We start from the raw sequence: 23,604 nt of genomic DNA, 5'->3' as shown, positions 1-23,604 counted from the left end.
TGTCTATTTGGCCCATTCTGAATTTAGATATATTATAGTGGAGGAAAGGAGGCTATAATAACAATTTTTAAAAAAGATCTTATTTATTGGGGTGCCGGGGGAGCTCAGTCAGTTAAGCAGCCAACTCTTGATTTGGCTCAGATTGTGATCTCAGTGTCTTAAGATCAAGCCCTGTGTTGGGCTCTGCGCTCAGCAGGGAGTCTGCTTGAGATTCTCTCTCTTCCTCTCCCTCTGCACCCCCCACCCTTGCTTGTGTGCTCTCTCTCTCAAATTAAAAAAAAATTATACACACACACACACACACACACACACACACACATATATAATTTAGAGCATGAGTGTGGGGGAAAGAGAGGGGGAGAGAGATCTCAGGCACACTCCATGCTGAGCGTGGAGCCTCACTTGGGGCTCATTCCCATGACCCTAAGATCACAACCTGAGATGAAATCAAGAGTAGGCCACTCAACCAGGTGAGCCACCCGGGTGCCCCAATGACAATTTTTAATTAAAGACCTTGCTTCATCCATCTGTTGTCACAGAAAGCATTGCTTCTGAGGATGTCCTGCAAAAGTCAAGGTAGATGAGAAAGGTTGGAGGTGACAACACCTTCTTTCTTCTAGCTAATGGCAAGGCCCCATGCTTTGTCTAACTACATTAGGACACTGTTACTCAAAATGCATAAAACATAGTAAGACAACACCCAAATCTTGGATTCTAAACACCATTCTTCAGTTAAAAAAACAGGACAGGCCCCTTGGAGATGTGGTTGGTTCCAAAGATGGGTCAGGCAGAATTGAACCCAGATCATGAAACCTGGCGTATCTTGTGGTTCCAGAAAGTAAGGTAATACTAAAAAGAAACAAACAAACTGGTGAGGATTTGTTTAAAGAATAAAGGAGCCATCCTGAAGGAGCTCTCCTTATAGCCAAAGGTGGAACAATTTGAGAAACAAAGGAAACAGTGGTGGGGTGCGTGGGTGGCTCAGTTGGTTAGGTGTCTGTCTTCAGCTGACGTCATGATCCTGGGGTCCTGTCTTCAGCTGACGTCATGATCCTGGGGTCCACAACGGGCTCCCAGCTCACTGGGGAGTCTGCTTTTCCCTCTCCCCTGCTAGCGCTAATAAATAAATAAATAAAATCTTAAAAAAAAAAAAAAAGATGGGATGCCTTGGTGGCTCAGTCGTTAAGTGTCCGCCTTCAGCTCAGGTCATGATCCCAGTGTCCTGGGATCAAGCCCCACATTGGGCTCCCTGCTCAGTGGGAAGCCTGCTTCTCCCTCTCCCACTCCCCTTGCTTGTGTTCCCTCTCTTGCTGTGTCTCTGTCCAAAAAATAAATAAAATCTTTAAAAAGAAAAGAAGAAACATTGGTAGTACTGGACTTTAACTCACAGGACAAAATATACATCTGAATCCATAGTATAAATAATCAAATAAATAGGGGAGGAGCATCGCTCTACTTGCTAGATGGGATGCTAATTCAGGAATCGCTTAATAAAGCCAACTGCAGGGGGGTGTGGGTGGCTCAGTCAGTTAAGCGCCAACTTTTTTTTTTTTTTTTTTTTTGAGAGAGAGAGAGAGAGTGAACTCACGCACAAGCAGGGGAGCAGCAGGCAGAGGGAGAAACAGGTTCCCCACCAAGCAAGGAGCCAGATGTGGGACTAGATCCCAGGACGCGGGGTCACCAACTGAGCCAAAGGCAGATGATCAACTAACCGAGCCACCCGGGCATCACTAAGCACCAACCCTTGATTTCAGCTCAGGTCATAATCACAGGGTCACGGGACCAAGCCCCTCATTGGGCTCCGTGCTCAGCCCCTAGAGTCAGCAGGAGATTCTCTCTCTTCCTCTCCATCTGTCCCTCCCCTCCCCTTCTTAAGTAATCTTAAATAAGTAAATCTTAAAAAAAAAAAAACTAAAATAAAGCCAATTGTATCTTCAAAAAGTTAAGATTAAAAAGTGGGGAGAGAAGAGGGGCGCCTGGGTGGCTCAGTGGGTTAAGTGTCTGCCTTCAGCTCAGGTCATGATCTCAGGTCCTGGGATAGAGCCCCACATTGGGCTCCCTGCTCAATGGGGAATCTGCTTTTCCCTCTCCCTCTGCTCCTGCCTGCCCCCCCATGCTCTCTCTTGCACGTCTGCTCTCTCTCTCGCTCAAATAAATAAAATCTTCAAAAAATAAAATAAAAATAAATAAAAAAATTTAAAAATGGGGGAGAAGACACAGCTCTACTTTATAGGATTCCAATTACTGTAGAAGGAGAGAGGAAAATAGAAAATCACCACTTGCAAAACATCACAGTAATAATTATAGATGAGACCCACTGAAACTAGTGGGTGAGTACACAGCAACAATTTGCATGGTCTCAGAGCATCTCCCCCAAAGTGTCTATTAAGTAAAAAGAGGACTTTAAAATAGAGACATAAGACAGAAACCACCTTAAGTAATCAAAGTCAACATAACCAATAATATATAAGATATATTGACACTAGGAATCCTGTGATGGGGTGGTTGGAGGACACAGCTGCATTGTTGTCATATTCTTCCAGAAAGTATGACCTCAGTTGAATCACAAGAAAACACCAAATAAACCCAAATTGAAGGACATCAGACAAAACAACTGATTAACATGCTTTCAAAGTGATACGGGGATAAAAACAAGGAAAGACTAAGGAACTGTTATTGACAGTAGCAGACTTACAAGTAACTGTATTTTCTGGGTAATATTCTGGAACAGAAAAAGGACATTAATGGGAAAGCTGGTGAGCTATGGTCATGGAATATGCTAACTATGGGGAAGCTGGTTGAGGTATATATGGAAACGAACATTTTTGCACTTTTTCTGCAAACCTACAATCAGTTCAAAATAAAAAGTTAAAAGAATAAATAAAACTATGAAGTATACCTTCTTTGTACTTTTTGTCCATTACCAGGGCTAACGTGTGGCCTCTAACCGTATTTTAATTCCAGGATAAAGTACTAAGGAAATGTTTTGGAATGAAAACCTATGATCTAATGACTTTTCTTGATATGGTTGTGGTTGAGAAATAAGACATTTAGGACATTTGCCGGGGACTCAGCTTCCACACATCTGCTTTTTGGGAAAAACTGTGTGGAAGTCAGACTCTACTTTGCCACTGATACTGTTATGACTGAACTGTGTGACTAGAAAAGAATAGAATTCCTACCTCTTTTTTTTTTTAAAGATTTTTTAAATTTATTTATGAGATAGAGACAGCCAGCAAGAGAGGAAACACAAGCAGGGGGAGTGGGAGAGGAAGAAGCAGGCTCACATCAGAGAAGCCTGATGTGGGGCTCGATCCCATAACGCCGGGATCACGCCCTGAGCCGAAGGCAGACGCTTAACTGCTGTGCCACCCAGGCGCCCCTAGAATTCCTACCTCTTGCACTTTTCCAGGGACACCTTGTAAGAGAATAGTAAAAATAATTAAAATTTGCTTAAATGTCCTTACCCTCAAACGGAATAAGACCTCATATTAAAACAGCAAAGAGATAATAGATGCTTAAGCTTGTGAGCATAAATGATGAGTTTTATTTAATTGCAAGTGTTGCAACCTAGGTACACTTTTCTCTTCCAGGTTTTTTAACTGCTAAAAATACCCTTACGGAGATGACCAACATTGTAAAATGTGTCTGAATATTTATTAAATCTACCTGTCAATTGATATGTTCTGTATGGAGCCTTCGAAATGATGTTTTGAGAGTTTATTTACAATCATTGAAAGCAGACGGTTCTATAAAACGTACAAGGAATTACAGGCTCCCTAAACTTACAATACTTGCTACATATATTTCAACATTTAAATAGAAGCCCATTGTATTCAAAAGCAATGTTCTACAACCTTCTCATAAAAATATAAAAAAAGACAACATTCATAGTTTTAAAAACCCATATTTAGCCCAAATCAAGATTTTTCTACAAATGATACTTCTTTCCAAAAAGCTTAAAAGACATCACAGAATGATGTCATGCGAAACTAAAGAATTTCACCACAGCAGAGTATTTTACTTTGAGGAAACATTGTGCAGTATTTCTCTTTAATCTTTCATGCTACATTTCAACGGTGTATATGCTATGTAAACACACCAGATTAATCCAAGTCATCCGTATTTACGCAGTAGAGTGTCGTATATGACCAGCTGCCATATAAACCATCCTACCACAACTGCAAAAATGATAAAAGGCAATCTTTATGAAAGCTTAGAAAAGCTTAATAGAAGGCAACCAACATCGCCCTAATTTTCTGTTAAAATTATCTCTCTTCCTAACTTTCTTTTCCTCTCCTACCTTTTATAGCATAATAACACACGAAGATATTGATATCACTTTTACCTTAAGTTAGGCTTTTAAATGACTCTTTTCTGATACACAGCATTTATCAAAAGGCACCAAGATTAGACTCCTAAGTAGTTCCAGAATTTTGGTTCCTTTTCGGGTTCCTCCAATTTGATTTTCCTCAGAAAAGAGTAGCTTTACAGGACACCTGGGTGCCTTACTCAGTTACGCGTCTGACTCTTGATCTCATCTCAGATCTTGATCTCAGGCTTGTGAATTCAAGCCCCTCACTGGGCTCCACACCAAAAACGGAAGTGTAACTCTAAGAACCAGAAGAAAATGAATGATATAACACAATAACTTGACATTTGTACCATCCAAAAGGTATAAATATATGAACAGGTTCCTTGAGCTTTTCATTTAGGACAAGAAGTCAGAATAACTTTCTGAACATAAACATAAAAATAGGGCACAGTTATTAAGAGGAACACTCCTAATTTTATAGTATCAATGTATTAAATCTTATATAATAACACACAGCCAAAAGCATTAGAAATTCACTGCCACATATTCTGATGCATTATCCTGAAAACATGTCTGATACATGGCACTAACGTATAACAAAGTATGGCATTTATTTCATAGGGAGAAAAGATACGTTTCATCCCAAAAACAGAATTAACGGATTCACCTTTGATTAAGTTTTAGAGATATATATTAAAGATAAAAAAGAAAAACAAGATTTACCCTTAAAATAAAAAAGTCTTATATATATATAATCCATTATTAATACTCTTTATGCTCGCATGATGTAAAACACTTAGAAACTTCTGAACACCAGAAATTTTGAGTGGTCAATCTATTTGGCCTTAACACATTCTAAATTCCCTTTCGAGAATCACATTAATGTTTGCAGTCCAGCAGTCCAAGAGGGACGGAGCAATTCTATTTCTTTTTCTTCTTCTTCGGTGGCTCGTCCTCAGAGCTGCTCTCTGTGCTGGTGCTGCTGCTACTGGAAGAGCTGGAATCTGAGTCTGAATCAGAGGACGAGGAAGAGCTCGTGGAGGAGGATGAAGACGATGAACTGGAGGAGCTTTCGTCGCTGTCACTGTCCTCTGAGGAGGATGAGGTAGACGTTTCTTCACTCTCGGATGAAGAATCACTGGCGGAACTGTCACTGCTGTTGCTGCTGGAACTGGTGACACTCTTAGACCTGTGAGACAACGCGTAGTTATTACGTGCACGGGAGGCTGACGTTGAACAGAGGGTCAGAAGCAACTGCATGGGAAACTGCACGCACACACTGAAGCCCTGCGTGCCCGGGATCGCTGGAGCTAAGCACTGGGGACTGCAGGACTGGAGGAGCCCCGCCGCAACCACAACGTCTTTTACTTTAGCAATTTAACTCTCTTGGATGGAGTTCAAGATAAGTGCTCCTACTCTATTTCGCTCCAGAATGAAAAATGTTAGAGTAAAGTTGCAGTGTAACAACTGGGTTTGCTTAAACCTCAGGGAGCATGGCAAATGTTTCATAATCTTTACTTTGAACCAGATAGAGCTGGTCAACAATTTTTTTTTTTACCAGTCTAATAATATTTCCTATTCTAATATAATAAGAGATTTTTAAGAGAAATTATTTTCAGGTATAAAGTCTCTGGAAAGTTGGAGAAAAAGGAGAAATAAAGGCAGTATGTTCCAGTCAGGTAAAGAGAGGAACATATCAGGAAATAAGGATGATACTTAATCATGAATTACAAACAAGAGACTTCAGATCCAAACTTTATCACTATTATTTTTAAATTACTCTTCCCATCCCTCCCACTAGTATTATTACCCATATAAAACTCTTAAAGCCACACATACCTTTTTTTCTTGGTCTTCCTTTCTACATTAGTTTCTCCAATGCTGATAAACATGAGGGGGGGAAAAGCTCCTGTTAATAGTGATTATACACAGCTCAGACAAACCCTTCAGCTACCCCCAAAGTGTCTTACATTGGAGAAACACTCTGTCTTTCGTGACACGTACAGAGCCCAGTATTTCTTGTTATAACCTGCCCTTCCCATTCCCCAACTCCCTCTCTAAAAAAAAACTTCTGAATTGAGTTACCATTACCAATATTACTATACAATTGATTAAAACAATATAGAGGGACGCCTGGGTGGCTCAGTTGGTTAAGCGTCTGCCTCTGGCTCAGGTCATGATCCCAAGGTCCTGGGATCGAGTCTCACATCGGGCTCCCTGCTCAGCGGGGAGCCTGCTTCTCCCTCTGCCTGCCACTACCCCTGCTTGGGTGCTCTTGCCCTCCCCCAACCATCTCTGACAAATAAATAGATAAAATCTTTAAAATAAAATAAAACAATAGAGAAATACAGTACAAGTTTTAATAATTATTACACATCAAAGTAATTTTTTAGAAATGCATCTCTTAATGCCATCGATTGTTTTTCTAGTTTATGTATTCCTGGATCTTACTGGTTGTGACCAGCTTCAGCATTAATTCAATTCCTATATTTAATTTTTCTAGATTTAACCTAAGAAAGCTTCTTAACCTAAATAGTTAGATCGGAATAGAGTTTTGTTGTAGCAATATCACTATTTGAATACCTCCAATGATGTGGTCCACAAGTCAAAGATGAATCATTAAAAAATACTTTTATTTATTTTTAATTATTATTATTATTTTGAGGGACAGAGTGGGGAAAAGGGGTAAAGGGAGAGGGAGAGAGAGAATCTTAAGCAGGCTCTACACCCAATATGGAGCCCAATGCAGGGCTTGATCTCATGACCCTGAGATCATGACTTGAGCTGAAATCAAGAGCCGGATACTTAGCTGACTGAGCCACCCAGTCGCCCCTAAAAAATACTTTTAAATTGGTAGCCCAATTAGGCCCTTCTTCAATTTTGCTGGGAAAAAAATTACAAAAGAATTTCCTCCCAGGATGTTTGGGTGGCTCAGTCCAGTAAGTGTCTGCCTTCGGCTCAGGTCATGGTCCCAGGGTCCTGGGATAGAGTACTGCATTGGGCTCCTTGCTCAGCGGGAGGCCTGCTTCTCCCTCTGCCTGCCGTTCCCCCTGCTTGTGCTCTCTCTGACAAATAAATAAACAAAATCTTAAAAAAAAAAAAAAGAATTTGCTCCAAATAATTAGAGCTATCCACTTTCTAAGTACAAACACCAGTAATCTGAAAAATGTCTAGGTTTCTACACATGAGGAGAGGGGAAGCAGAAAAGGAGAATGAGCAGGCAAGTTCACATACAAATTTATTTTTGGAAAAATTATATAGGAATGTTGATGACTTATAAATTGATTACCTATCTATTCCTGCATAACCTGTGAAGAGCTGTCATATCCACTAATTGGGAGACCACTGCCTTGCAAGTTCCTGTGGTTCAGACACTATTACACAGCTAACGTCCTTATGAAGACGCTGCTTCTGATCTGTAGCACTGAGTACACCTGGCACCTTCCTAGTTCAGTTTCTCAACCATGTTTACTTACTTAATTCATAGCAATTTTAAAAGCTTTATTCAAAGGACGCCTGGGTGGCTCAGTCACTTAAGCATCCGCCTTCGGCTCAGGTCATGATCCCAGGGTCCTGGGATTGAGTCCCACACTGGGCTCCTTGCTCAGTAGCAAGCCTGCTTCTCCCTCTCCCTGCTTGTGTGTGCTCGCTCTCTCTTTCTCTCGGACAAATAAATAAATAAAATCTTAAAAAAAAAAAAAAAGCTTTATTCAAAGGACACAAAAGAGTAAGTAACAAATTTTCAGCTACTCTCTTACGCAGTTCTCCTACAAAGGAGCCACTCTTATGGATCATTTCTGTTTCCAAAAAAATTCCATTATTCCTTTTCTTCTTCTTTAACATAAATGATAACATATTATATATACTGTTCTCTACCTTGTTTATAGTCTTAGTTTAAGTATCTTGAGTACTTACCTTGGATATCTGTCCATATCAGCTCTGAGAAAATAAAGGGAACTGCATCTGAAATGGACTTGGGAAACCCTGAAGGGGGAACTCGCACGCACGACCACTCATCATCAATTGCAGACCCCCACACAGAGACCAGGACTTTGTTCCTCAATAGGAAGGAACCTACTTTACTAACCCAGCAGGAGGAAGGAAAATTTTCTTCTTGCCCCGCAACAGCAACAGCCCATGAGAAACTGCCCCAGTCACCCAATGAGAAGCTTGAACCCTCACTCTCCTCCGGTGACTTTTGCTTCAAACAGCCCTCCCCAATTTCCTCTTTTCCTCAATAAAAGCAAGCCCTTGTCCTTTGTTCTTTGGACTTGCCTATGGTTTGCCATAGTTTGCTTGTCCTGGATTGCAATTCCTCTGCTAGTCCCCGATCAACTCATGTTGCTGGTAAAATAACTGGCCATTTTATCTTTATGGTTGACAGCTCATATCATCTACCCTGTCATATTCTGCTGCCATTTCACTGGCAGCTGAGTCAACAAAGCAGTGATTAATAGCATGGACTGGCTGGTTCAACACTTAATCTTTCTACTTACTGGCTGTGTGACACTGACAAGTAACTCAACTTCTCCAAGCCCCAGTTTCTTCACATGTAAAATGTGGAGAATAGTACCTACCTTAATGGTACAGAGGTGATGCTTAAATAAGCTAATACTCGTAAAGAGCGTAATACAGTGCCTGGCACATGGGAAGCACTCACTAAACATTAGCTAATATTATAATTGAAATCTGGATAACCACCACGATACTTTTAGCCGCTTAATAAATTCTATCAATAAAAAAATACTCCTTTGGATATCACAGGTCAACATACCTTTGTTGTAATAATAATAATCTGTTTTCTTTTTCTTTTAAAGCTTTCTTTAGTTCTGCTGTTCTTGAAGGCCTATGTAGGTATTTTCTTTTTCCTGTGCATTCATAAGTCCAATGTCCAAATTCCAAGCATTTCTGACATCTTACATGTTGTTTATTTGCTTCACTACAGAGCAAAAAAGAAAAAAAAAAAAAGAATACAGGCCTTAAAATTTTGACTTGATATTTTCTACCCTGAAAAGCATAAACAATATGAACATTTTTAGGTGAAAAATAAACATAGTTTTACACTTTAAATTGTTTACTATGTTAGATTTAGTCAAAAGGCAATATAGTAAGGAGTCAAGAGCACGGACCTTGGAAGTTAGACTGAACTGAGCTCAAATCTTCATTCCTTAATTCCATTTCAGTAACGGCAGACTAGGTAACTAAGACCAACTCCTCAGCTCAGAAATAGGAAAAATGGTCGAAACATTTTAAACAATCTGCTTGAGGCATCAAAGAACTAACAATGGGGTGAAGAACAACAAAGCCAAGATATGTCAGAAACTGGAAGTCCAGAGTAGTCAGCCCTGTATTTAAATAGAGAGTCAATTCTTGCACTGGCAGTGTTTGCCCAGCTCAAGAGGGTAAACCTCACTTACAACAAGTTAGGGAGACAAACAATGTATCCAGAGGTCTCTGAAGAGTTATACCCTAAGAACAAACCAGGTGTATATAGAATACAGCCCAGCTTTTAGTCATCTAGGAGACTAAGAAAAATCTCAATCCCTCAGTCCCCGAAATTGGATTCAGATGCAGCAAGGAAAGACAAACAGATGAAAGAACTGGAAAGGAAAAAACAAAATGGTCATTCCTCACTGATGACTTATTACGTACATGGCAAATCCAAAATAATCTACAGACAAAAATATTTTGAAATAATTAGAATTTTTAAGTTCAGCAAGATTTTAGATTGGGGTGGGCAAAGTTTTTAAAGAATCCGATAGTAAAAGTTTCAGGCTTTGCTGATCAGGAGGCAAAACTGAGGATATTATGTAGGTATTTACACGACAAGACAGAAAACGCAACTCCACAAATATTTTATTAATAAAAATATTTCACATAAAAGAGATTCAAAGGATGAAATTCTTTTGTAGAAGATAACATTCCACTCATTTGAGATTGAAAGTTCATGTTTCCTATCATCAAATTGATCATATATATACACGTAATTAACATCCTTAATTGGCAAGCCCACAAGAACGAGCAGCAAGTAGGACTCAGCAGACAACTGTGTGCTGAGCTCTGTGTTAGATATAAAGTAAACACATAAAAATCAATAGAATTTCTATATAATGAAAACATTCAAAAGGAAATTTTAAAAGGTGATATTTATAATTTCCTGAAAAATATCAAATACCTAGAAATACATCAAAGGAAATATGTACAAGACTTGTATGCACAATACAAACATTACTAAGAGAAATTAAACATCTAAATATGTAGCCACATAGAAAAATATACCATGTTCATAGACTGGAAAACTCAATAATGTAAAAATGTCCACTTTCCACAAACTGATATATAGATTCAAAGCAATGCCAATCAAAATCCAAACAAGTTTTTGTTTGTTGTTAACAAAATGTTATAAATGTATATATGGAAATTCAAAAAGGCCAAGAATAAAATAGTCTCGTAAAGGAACAGGGGGTCTCAGTAGGAAGTTTCAGTTCCCTTCCTCTTGACCTCTCCATAGGGCTGCTCACAACATGGGTTTCCCCAGAGGGAGTGACCAAGACAACTTAAGAAAGAAATCAGTCTTTTACAACCTAATCTTGGAAATGACATATCATCACTTTTGCTGTATTCTATTGGTCACACACACCAACCCTAGTATATAATGTGGGAGGAGACTACACAAGAGTGAATAGCAGGAGGCAAGGATAATTGGGGGTCATCTTGGAGGTCAACTAACACCTCTGTTATTTCTCTACATGATTAGCTTCAGGCCATGCATCTTTGGCAGGAATGCAATAGAAACGTGCAGTCCTTCTCGCTGTATTTCTACCAGGTGAGTAAGACCGCAATTCGTCAGTCTTATTACTGCTAATGTGCACTTTGATCCCTTGATTAAGGAGGGTCTACCAGAGTTTGCATTGTAAAGTTACTTTTTGTCCTTTTGTAATTGTGGTGGCTTGATGTTCACATTAACTCTTTGATACTCTTCACTTCAAGAGGTGGAGCCCTAATTCCTTTCACCTTGAGTGTGGCTTAGACTTAGTGTCTTGCTTCTAACAGAATAAAGCGGAGTGACAGAGTGTGACTTTGAAGATTAAGTCACGGAGCTGCCATGTCATGCAGACACTTAAGCAGCCTCTAGGGAGGCCCATGTGAGAAACTGAGGCCTCCTGCCAATAGTCCTGTGAATGAGCCATCCTGGAGAAAGATCTTCCAGTTCTGGTGGAGCCTTCAGATGACTGCAGCCCCTGGCAACATCCTGACCAGGACAACAAGGGAGAACATGAGTTAGAACCCTCAGCTAAGTCACTCCTGAATTCCTGACCCACAGAAACTGAGATAATGTTGATTGGTTAGAAGCCACTAAGTTCTGGGGTGATTTGTCAAACAACTCTAAGTGAAAACTGATGTAACAATTAATAACTACTTTGTGGGTTGGTATTTGACATTATATAAATATCCTGCCCATTAAATTTTTAGTTCATTTATTCATCTATCAGTATGAACTCATATTTTTCTATTTTATTCAGTGAATTTTATTCAATGAGTTATAATCCATTACCATAATTTATTTTGATACTCAATTGTCCTAGATGTGATCAGTGGAAAGGAATCCTTTTAAGCTGGATTCTGTGTTCTTTTGATATGCTTCCATTTTGGGGGCACTTCCTTGCTTTTCGGTACAACAAAACATTTCAGGCTCATCTACTTTCCCTGTCCCAGTCTGAAATGAGACTGATAGAGCCCTGATATTTAGAGTCACGTTTCTCTTTCCACTTAAGCTCCGACATCTCATATCAAATTATACGTCGCCTCCCCTCTGTAGATGTTCTCTCCATCAGGGTGACAACTTATGCTAAATTGCTCCTGTGTGGACACCTTCCTCACCTTGCTTGGGAGCTCATCACCCTACACTAGACCTTCCCCTCAGTGGACGCCTCCCACAGCCCGCTGACACCGTAGATCACTTCTTACCCCACTTCAGCCCCAATACTCCAATGTCAGGTCAACCCTCTGCTTGAAAGCCTATGCTGCTCTACACTACTGAATGGCTTTTAGGCATGACTTGCTCAAGAAGGGAAGAGGAAGAACTATAAGAATATTTGTAACAGCATGATCTGTAATATCCTCAAAACTGGAAATAACACTGAGGTAGAATGGATGATTTGTGGTACAGAATACAGTGAAATATTTCATAGTATTAAAAGTGAACAAACTTTTACAGTTTAACTTACATGGATCTTACATCTAAGAAGTCAGGTTATTTAAAAGAATCCAAATTGTCTGATTCCGTATAAAGTTCAAAGACAGGCAAAATTAAACTCCAGTGCATAGTAAGACTGGTAACAGCACAAAGAGAAGCAAGGGAACAATGAGCATGAATGTTGGGTCACTGGTTACCTGAAGAAGGAGATCGTGATTGGGAAGGGCCTTAAGGGCTTCTGGCATATTAGCCATTTTATTACTTGACCTGGGTGGAAGTCACATGGAATGTTCCCTTTATAATAATTTGTAAGTAGCATAGTTATGTTGTTTGAACTTTTTTGTACATGTGTTATATTTCACAGTAAAGGTTTTAAAAAATCTCTTCTTTCACTACGTAGCTATAGGCTCTTTGGCAAACTGATTTTGGAATGTTAGTTTCTCTTCTAAAAGATGTGGTAAATTCCTAATTTACTAGGTTATTGTGAGAATCAGATGAGACCATAACCACGGCTTATACTTACCGTGTGCCAGGAATTTAGGTAAGTATTAGTTATTCATAATCACATCCAATCTCCGTAACAACCCAGTGAGTTTGAAAGCACTATGCTCATACTCGGATGTGTAAATATTACTGTCAACCTATATATTAGGCTAATCAATTGTCTGGAGTAATGATACACGGCACTTTAAATTTTCTCATAACATGGTTGCATGATGAGATGCTGGGTTCTTAATTCTGACCTACAGCAGTCACCTTTTTTATCCCTGGTGAACACATAATTGGTATTCACTAAATGTTTGTAAAATGAATGACTGCTGAAATAGGCAAGTGTTTTAAGAGAACACATATTGCTTATAGTGGGATTTTCATTAGTTTAATTCCTGCATTGTGGGACAGGTTCCATAATCTTGATAATAACTGAATTTTAGCATCTATCCAAAATTTAAACTAATCCTAATCTGAAGAATGAGTGTTACAAGTAAAGAACTAAGACTACGTCGGTAGATACGGTATTAAAAGATAATAAAGAAGACTCAGGTTTTTGTTTAGGAATAGTTCTTAAATTTCAGCAAGCAACTGCCAGAGCTATGATTATATTTGCAGACCTTATCTGAATATGTAAGGTCGCAGTAAATTTTTAAGGGCATCAATAATAAAACACTCTATGGCCTTAATATTAGCTTTTGAGGCAAAAAGAGCCACTAACACCTTTAACATATACACAATTGTAAAATGCACCCCAGAAATAATAAATTCAGAAACATGAAAGAAAACTTGTAAAAGCGTAAAATCGTAACTCTCATACAAATACATATAAAACAAACACATTTCAAAGGTGTTAACTAATCATTAATTAATTCAGGAACCAGTAAGATCACGCATCAGGTTCGAAAGAGAATTCAAAGAACACACATATATATGCAATCAGGAATGCGGAAATGAATTTACAGATAGTTAAAAACTAGTTAATAGCCACATTGCAATAATCCACCGTACTGCGTTTTTATGGCTAAGTATCTTTTCTACCAGTTTCCTATACCTTACAGAGTTACAAAATAGCTCAAAGACAATGATGCACTGGCTCATAGAGTCACATACCCAGGGAGAGTGGATTAGACAAGATACCTAGTAATCTTTGTTTTGAAATCCATTTCAAAGCCTTTCACAATATTTCCTAACAATGAAACTATGACTGGTAGTGTGGGGAAGCCTCTCAGAATCAAGGAAATAAAGTCTTCTCCAACTCATAGATTGTTTTCCAAATATTAAGAAACTTATTTTTTTTAAATCAATTTCATTTTTTAAAAAAGATTTATTTATTTTAGAGAGAGAGGGAGAGCATGAGAGCAAGTGGGGGGGCAGAGGGAGAGAATCTTCAAGCAGACTCCCACTGAGCACAGAGCCCAATGCCGAGCGTGATCTCACAGCCCCGTGAGATCATGACCTGAGCTGAAAGCAAGAGTCGGAGGCTCAACCAGCTGAGCCACCCAGGCGCCCCAATATTAAGAAACTTACAACATAAGTTCCCACCTATTAAAAATATTATCCATTAGCACTGTGGAGTGTTCTGTTGCCAAAAATAGAATATTCATAAATATTTAAAGCCCATCTATGATTGACATGTTCTAACTATTAATCACCCCTAAGAATAGTGATCTTCCACAGAGAGTGCTGAATGAGGCAAACTTGTAATTTCAAAATAAACAAGATTAGCATTTCTTTCTAACCATGTGGATACCCTATTCACAATATTCTATTTCTATATCCTAAGCTAAGGCCTAAAGAAGTGTTCTAATGGTATAGGCTTGTTATATGAAATGACCTTTGATACCTAAAATAGTAGGACATGCCTGCTATATTGATGACCTATTGTTGGCGGAGGTAAAGAATGGGGACTTTGCATATGTTCTTATGCAAAGTAAGAATACTGCTGGTAAGAATACAAGTTGCACTTTCTGAAGAGCCATTTGGTAACTACAAGAAAAATTTTAAAAATGTACACACCAAAAAAACAAACAAGACGGTATAAATGATGATTATCTATGTGGAAAATCCCTAGGAATCTAAAACAGAGCTACTAGAACTAATAAATGAGTGTAGCAAAGTCATAGGATACAAGGTCAATATACAAAAGTCAATTGTATTTCTACATAGTAGCAACAAACAATTGAAATAAAATAACCAAAATAAAAAAAATACCACTACAATACTTAGATATAAATCTGATGGAAGTTGTTCAACACCTCTGCAATGAATTATAAAATATCGGTGAGGTAAGTTAAAAACCTTAAAAAAAAGAATACATTTTTACACAAACATTCATGGGTCAGAAAACTTAAAACTGTTAAAGTACCCATTCTTCAAAAGCTGATCTACAGATTCAACGCAATCCCAATTGAAATCTCAGCAGTTTCTTTTGTGGAAATTGATAACCTGATTCTAAAATGCATACGGGGTGCCTGGGTGGCACAGCGGTTAAGCGTCTGCCTTCGGCTCAGGGCGTGATCCCAGCGTTATGGGATCAAGCCCCACATCAGGCTCCTCCGCTATGAGCCTGCTTCTTCCTCTCCCACTCCCCCTGCTTGTGTTCCCTCTCTCGCTGGCTGTCTCTATCTCTGTCAAATAAATAAATAAAATCTTTAAAAAAATAAATAAAATGCATACAAAACTACAAATAATCTACAATAGTCGCAACAACTGTGAAAAAGAACAAAATTAGAGGACTAACACTACCTGATTTCAAGACTTACTATAAAGCTACAGTTATCATGACAGTATGGTGTTTACATAAACAAACAGATCAATGAAACAGAACAGAATCCACACACATAACACGGGCAGGTATTTTGTGACAAAGATGCAAAAGAAATTCAGTAGGGAAAAATGTCTTTTCAACTGTTGGTACTGTAACAATTGGACTGCGATGTGCAAAAAGACAAACTTCGATAAAGTTTGCCAGTTTCCAATAAGATTTCTGAAAAAAATTACTGTACGGTCAAGCAATCCACTCTTAGGTTATTTACCTAAGAAAAAGGAAAACTCAGGGCACCTGAGTGGCTCAGTCGGTTAAGTGTCTGCCTTCAGCTCAGGTCATGATCCCAGCATCCTGGGATCGAGTCCCACATTGGGCTCCCTGCTCGGCGGGGAGGCTGCTTCTCTCTCCCTCTGCCCCTTCCCCCTGCTTGTGCCTCTCACTCTTTCTCTCTGGCAAAAACAAACTAACTTAGAGGAAAAGGAAAACTTAAGTTTTACACAAAAGACTATACCGGGCCCTTGGGTGGCTTAGTGCAGTTAAGTGCCCGACTCTTGATTACGGCTCAGGTCATTATCCCAGGGTTGTCAGACTGAGCTCACATAGGGCTCGAGGTGGGCGTGGAGTCTGCTTAAGATTCTCTCTCCCCCTCACTCTGCCCTCCCCACCACGCTCTGCCAGGAGCTCTCTCTCTCTCAAAAACAAACAAACCAAAAAAACTCCCCAAACTATACATGAATGTTTATAGCACTTTTATTAAAAATAACCCCAAACTGGAAACAATCAAAATGTCCTTCAAATGGCAAATGGATAAACAAACTGGTACATCCATTTGATGGGATACTAACAGCAATAATTTAAAAAAGAAGAATGCACCATTAATACATGCAAGAACGTCAGTAGATCTCAAAGGAATTAACCAAGTGAAAGCCGCTGGGCTCGAAAGGTTACACATTGATTCTATTCTCACAACACGCTGGAAAAGGTAAAATTACAGGGACAAAAAAAAAAAAATTAGTGGTTTTCAGAGGGTGGGGTCAAGGGTTTACTTACAAAGGCTTGCGAAGAAATTTTTCATGATGAAATTTTTCCCCGTATCTTGATTTTGGTGGTGGTTACATGACTATAGGTATCTGTCAGAACTAACAGAACTGTAGATTTAAAAGAATAAATTTTGGGGTCCTTGGTTGGCTCAGTTGGTAGAGTATGCAACTCTTGATCTTGGGATTGTAAATTCAAGCCCCATGTTGGGTGGAGAGATTACTTAAAAAAAAAAAAAATCTTAAAGAAAATAAAAAGAGGGTGGCTCAGTTGCTTAAGAGTCCAATTCTTGATTTAGCTCAGGTCATGAACTCATGGTCATGAGATAGACCCCGCATCAGGCTCTGCGATGGGCATGGAGCCTGCTTAAGATTCTCTCTCCCAGGGGCGCCTGGGTGGCTCAATCGGTTGAGCGTCTGCCTTCAGCTCAAATCATGATCTCCAGGTTCTGGGATTGAGCCCCACATTGGGCTCCCTGCTCAGCAGGGAGTCTGCTTCTTCCTCTCTCTCTCTCTCATAGAAAAATTACTAAAATCTTAAAAAAAAAAAAAGAAAAAAGGATTCTTTCTCCCTCTGCACCACCCCTGCCCCTGCTCAGGCACACATGATCTCTCGCTCTCAAAAATAAATACGTACGATGAATTTTGCTAAATGTAAATTAAACATGAGTAAACCTGATTTAAAAACCTAATTAAAAAAAACCCCCTGATTTTAAAAAACCTGTATATTTATTATAGGAAGTACAATATGGTTTACAAGAGTAAGGCTGATGGAAGCTACACTTGCAGTGAGCAGGGCATAATGTATAAACTTGTGGCATCACTATGTTGTACAACTGAAACTAATGTAACATTGTGTATCTACTAACAAAAAAAAGAAGAAAACAAAGGTAAACCTAACTATCCAATAGCAAAGGAAATGTTATTTCCACTAACATTATTTTCCAACAACAAAAGGTTATTGTTATTGTTTATCCCTAAATAACACTATGAGGCCATTTAAAATATTAAAAATGGCCTGAAAGGTTATACATTAAAATGTAAAAACGATTATCTTTGGGATAGGATTATATTTTTTCATTATCTGTATTCTCCAACTTTCCTACAATGAACATGGACCGCATGTGAAATCATAAAGCAAATTGTAAAATATATTTTTCAAAGGAACATAAAACTAAGGAATGTAGGAGAGTACTAAAAGGCCTGTAAGAGAAATATCTAAACCTAATATAAATAAATACCCTACCAAAATAAATTGAGGCTTGTGAAAGAAAGTATCAAGAACAACAAAAATTGTTTTGTGTTTTAGTTACATTTAAAGCACAAAGAACCAAAAAAGGAATAGGCTTATTATTTGGGGTGCTCAGCAAAGACATCACCAATGTTAAGTTATAGGCTGAGAGTACAAGCAGGATTATTTTTATTTTGCTTCAGTCTTCCCTCAAACACAATGATATTCAGAATGGGAAGAGTAGAACTGAACACGAAGATAGTGAGGGGTGCATAACAGAGTGCTTTTATCCACTCTGAATGTGTTTAAGTGGCATTGGCCCAAGTGACTGCTCCCCAACATACCAGAGATTTTCCAGGTGAGTTGACTGTACTGCTGCTGGTAATGAGAGACCCTGGCAAAAAGGAGTGGTGCTGAAAGACTAGAAGTAGGCAAAGGCAGTTTTGATTTTCAAAGTGGGGAGAAAGGTAGATTCCACAAACTAGACCAGTGAACTTGACATTCATTCTAGGCAAAATTCTGGCTGGAATTATTAAATCCATTCAGAAAGAAAAGCCCTGATCACTAAGTATCAAATCATTACAGACTAATACCCTTATTGGCTTTTGGGTAATGGTATTTTAATAAGGCATCTTGGAAAGTCTCTTACAATATCCTTGTGAACAAAACAGAACAATGAGGTAGATCAGTTGAACATCATGGACAAAAGACTACTGTTTTTGTTATGTTTTAAGATTTTATTTATTTATTTGACACAGAGAGAGAGCACAAGCAGGGGGAGCTGCAGGCAGAGGGAGAGGGAGAACCAGGATCCCTGCAGAGCAGGGAGCCCAACTAGGGGCTTGATCCCAGGACCCTGGGATCATGACCTGAGCCTAAAGCAGTTGCTTAACCAACTGATCCACCCAGGCGCCCCACAAAAGACTACTGTTTAATGGGTTGAAGTAAATGTATAGAGAGGTACCCAGTGATGGCCTGAGGGCTTGGTCCTCAGTTTGGACTTGTTCAACATTTTATAAATGACTTAGAGCTGCAGCTGACCAAAGCTAAGAGGGAGAGCTAAAACAAAGGATGACCAAATCAGGTTCCAAAAAGGTCTTGACAGGCTAGAACTCAGTGTCAAATCTAACAAGGTGAAATTAAACAAGGGTAAAAGTAAGTCTGACTCTTAAGTCCAGAAAATCAATACAAATACCAAGACAGGGGAAGCTTGACTTGATGGTAATTCAATAACACCTAGGGTTTTTAATTGACTGAAATCACGGTTTAGGTCCAAAGTTAGGAAGTTAGAAGGGAGCAGGGTTTAGCTTCATAAGTATTCTTTTTTTCAGTTCAATATAAATATTATTTTCGTTTCAGTTCAACATAAACTTTTGACAGATTTGAAAAATCTAACAGGCTACTTCAGGAGGTAAGTATGTCCTTCCTGGAGGTCCCCAAGTCAAAGTTAGATAATTCTCCTGGATGGTGAAGACACAGTACTGGAATCCAGTGGAAGGTTTAGCAGATGAAATGACCCCACACAGTGCCGAGATTCTACAATCTACTTATATATAAGTAGATGTAATTACAACTAACAAACGGAAAATAAGTTCATTTCAATTGATTTAAAGTTAACTCCCTGAAAGATCGACTGAATAGGAAGTTCAAATTTAGGCTCTCTCTTTTTTTTCTCTTTTATTTCCTCCCTTTCCTCTATTAGTCCAAAGACTCTTAAAAAGAATGACAACAGTACTTTCACACTTCTCATAACAAACTTAAAAATAGTTTAAAACTTATTACAGAAGTAATATACGCTTTTTATAAATAAAACTAAAACTTTGTGATGAACATAAAGTGAAAAGTAATGGCTCTTCTTCTGTTCCCCCCACCCAAATATTCCCCAAACTCTATCAGACTACCCTAACCTCTAAAAGTCTCCTTCTCTAACTCCCTGAGGACTTATTCTGTATACTATCACCACTGTTATCATAACACCATTTGTTTTCTTGCCAACAAGACCAGAAGCTCCTAAAGGCAAGATTTCTTTTACTTCCGTGTAGCTTTTTTTTTTTTTTAAAGATTTTATTTATTTATTCGACAGAGATAGAGACAGCCAGTGAGAGAGGGAACACAAGCAGGGGGAGTGGGAGAGGAAGAAGCAGGCTCATAGCAGAGGAGCCTGATGTGGGGCTCGATCCCAGCACGCTGGGATCACGCCCTGAGCCGAAGGCAGACGCTTAACCACTATGCCACCCAGGCGCCCCTCTGTGTAGCTTTTGTACCAAACACAGGCATTCCATAGAAAAACATTTGTTGAACTTTCTGAAACTTCTGAAATGAGAAATAGCAATATTCTTTAGATGCTAAAAAGTCTTTCACTTCATATTTAAGTGGACACTGCTTGGTTCTGCCATCCTAGCATTTACTATCTAACCTACCTATCTAGCTCATCATTGGTTTACAGAGATCCATCCAGTTGTGCTGGTAAAAGAACGAGATTTGCCAATCAGAGCATTAGAATCCCACAGACATGATTCAATCTACACAAATGAGATGCCATCAAATTGAACGTGAGAAGATATAAAGGACCAAAAATCAGTGCTGCCATCTTGGGACCAACGGAATGAACCTAACCTATCCAAGTGTGGAACTAACACCCAAAAGAGCAAACCTGAGAGTTACAGACCCTGATGACATAATTTAGCACACCTATTATGTATTATATTCACTCCATTCTTGACTTCAGAATTTTCTAACTTTGAAGCCTTCTCCTCCATCAGGCATACTACCCTGACTTCCTAGGTCTTTATCTTGACGCTCAAGGAACTCTTTTCATAAGGTGTGAGAGGCAACTCTTTTCTCATTTCATCTGATGGAGAGAAGGAAAGACAACCAAAAAGACTGAAGAACAGAACCGTAAAAAGAAACATGCACATATATATGCAGACTATGAGTGATATGCACATATATATGCAGACTTGAAACTAGTAACAGTAAGAAACGCTAAGAGAATGAAAAAAATGGCAGGTTGTTCGGGTGTGCAGGTTGGTAGAAGAAAAAAGGCTTTACAGGAAAGGGGCATGTGGGACGATATCTGCATTAGGTGTCCATGGCAAACCTCTTGCGTCACTCTCTCTTGGTCACTAGCCACAATGGCCAGCTTTCAATTCTTAAAAACTAAAGTTCTTGGGGAGCCTAGGTGGCTCAGTCAGTTGTGCAGAGGGCTCTTGATCTCAGCTCAGGTCATGCTATCAGGGTCAGGGAAGCCCCATGCTGGGCTCCAAACTGGGTGTGTGGCCTAAGATCCTCTATCCCCTCCCCCTCCCTCTCTTAAACCCCCCCCCCCAAACTAAAGTTCATTCCTGTCTGAAAGCAATCATGCCATTGTCTGATGCTCTTTCCCCAAATCCTCTCATGACTGGCTTTTCTGTCACACTTTCAATCTCTGTTCAAATGCCACCACTTCAGAGATGGCTTTCCAGTCCAACCAACCTAACCTGGGCCTTCCTTTCTATCATGTCTTATTTCCTTCAAAGCTCTTTTTTACAAAAAAGATTTTATTTATTTATTTGACAGAGTGAGAGACAGCCAGCGAGAGAGGGAACACAAGCAGGGGGAGTGGGAGAGGAAGAAGCAGACTCCCTGCCAGCGGAGCAGGGAGCCCGATGCGGGGCTCGATCCCACGACCCCGGGATCATGCCCTGAGCCGAAAGCAGAGGCTTAATGACTGAGCCACCCAGGAGCCCCTCCTTCAAAGCTCTTAACACCACCTGTATTTACTTAAAATGTTTAGTTTATCGACTGTTTACCAATGGAATGTAAGTTTCCTGAAAGCAGGGATTCCTGTCTCGAACATCTCTTTTTCTTTATACCCAAATTCTGGCAGAGACCGACAGATAATGAAAAAATATTACTTATTGAAAGAATGAATGGCAGAAAGTGAGAAAATAACTTGGGAGGAAAACCGGCGTTGTAGTCAGGCTGTTCCTAAGGAAGGCGATGGGAAGGGGGCAGAAAAAGCCAGCTGGGTTGGAGACTGCATAGGGAGCTGAAGGTTTACATCGGTGAGAGTGGAAGGCGTCAGATCAGGGCTTCAGGCTTCCCTGGCCACCCGTAGGGTGGGCGGATGGGTGGGCAAAGGGGCATACGCCACTTAATACCCAACTCCTGGGCGTCCCCTGTGCGGAAAACAAACGCTAGGCTCTCTTCAGACCCCCCCCCACACCCACCCCGCAACCGAGGTCCCGCCCCGTGGACCTTACGCAGTCGTCTCCCACGCAATCACTAGCCCATGGATACCAAACTTATCACCCCGGCCGAGCCCCCATGGAGCAGCAACAAGTGAGAGAAACGGCCACCCTCTGCCCGTCCCTACTGATGATCTGATACCTGCCCCGCGTCTCGGCTCCTGCTCACCCGCCGGCTGACGCGATTCTCCCCGCCCCCAGCCCGCCCCGCGGCCCTACTCGGGCCCTCACTTACGCTTGTCTCCGAGCTATGAGCCGATGCATGGGAGTCGCCATCTTAGCGCGGCTGAAGACTGCCGCGCTGGGTTTTGGGAAACTCCTCGGAAGGGGCGGAGACTTCGAACCTCGCGTCCGCCTGCGTGGGCGGAGCCAGTCTGGCTTGGAGAGCTTCTGGGGCAACTTTTGGGGTAAGCAGTGGGTGGGTAGATGGTGGGTCTTGTCTCCTGTGTAGGTCTGTACTTTAAGAAAGAGGAATGAGGCCGGTTGTCTCACATGAACAGGCTTTTGAAGGATGAGTACAGGTATACTGCGTGAAGAGGCAGGCAGAAACATTCTCAAACGAGGGACATATAAATACATATATACATAACTGAATAAAACTGCAGTGTTCAGGAAGTAGTCTGGAAAGCAAAATAAAAAGGAATGAATTGAGCAAGATTGGGACCATAAATTGAAAGACTGATTTTAGTAAACCATATAGTGCAAATATATGTTAATTATTTCAATATTTATGTATTTCATAGGGATGGTATAAGGACCGAATGAGACTAACTAAAGCTACTTTGTCTACTGGAAAAAGATTATACAAGTACTAATTATTTTAGGATATTTTAGCATTTCGTGGCAGATCATGGAAATTTTATTTCCTTAAATCCACATTCTTTGAACCATATATAACTTTTTTGAAATATATATGTATGTATGTTTCTGGGCTTCCACTCATTTTTCTCAGGTATTATTTATGGAGTGCCTAAAATGTTTTAAAAAGTGAGGATAGAGCATTAAACAAATAAAATCCTTGCACACATGGAGCTTTCTACAAACAATAAACAAAGGAGATGTCCAATGAGCATAAATACTCTAAAGAAAAAAAAATTCAGGGTAAGAGGATAAAACACTGAGAGTTAGAGAAGGTGATATCCTTGCCCCTTGAGCACATCTTGTTCTTAACAAAATGGAATCTTACTATCTGTTCTATTCTTCAGCTTGCTTCCTTCATTTCTCCATGTACTTGTGGACATCTTTTCCCACGTGAGCACATACAGATTTGATTCATTCTTTTTCTATGTTAAGTTATATGGATTACATGGCTATGCCACAATTTATTTAACCAGTA

General features: G+C 39.7%; 1 protein-coding gene across 1 annotated transcript; it reads right to left on the bottom strand.

The window, feature by feature from the left end:
* Positions 1 to 3,518: 3,518 nt before the first annotated feature.
* ZCCHC10 (zinc finger CCHC-type containing 10) lies at positions 3,519 to 22,601 on the bottom strand. Its single transcript, XM_008691618.2, has 4 exons — positions 22,504 to 22,601; positions 9,090 to 9,254; positions 6,155 to 6,196; positions 3,519 to 5,504 (listed from the first exon to the last, which is right to left on the bottom strand). Exons 1-4 carry the CDS (start codon positions 22,542 to 22,544, stop codon positions 5,237 to 5,239), a joined length of 516 nt encoding a protein of 171 aa, XP_008689840.1. The 5' UTR covers positions 22,545 to 22,601; the 3' UTR covers positions 3,519 to 5,236.
* Between the last annotated feature and the right edge of the window lie 1,003 nt (positions 22,602 to 23,604).

Source organism: Ursus maritimus, unplaced genomic scaffold, assembly GCF_017311325.1.
Source record: "Ursus maritimus isolate PB19 unplaced genomic scaffold, ASM1731132v1 scaffold_5, whole genome shotgun sequence".
Classification (NCBI taxonomy): Eukaryota; Metazoa; Chordata; class Mammalia; order Carnivora; family Ursidae; genus Ursus; species Ursus maritimus.
Note: the sequence above shows the minus strand (reverse complement) of the source record. Positions and strands in the feature narration are given on the sequence as shown.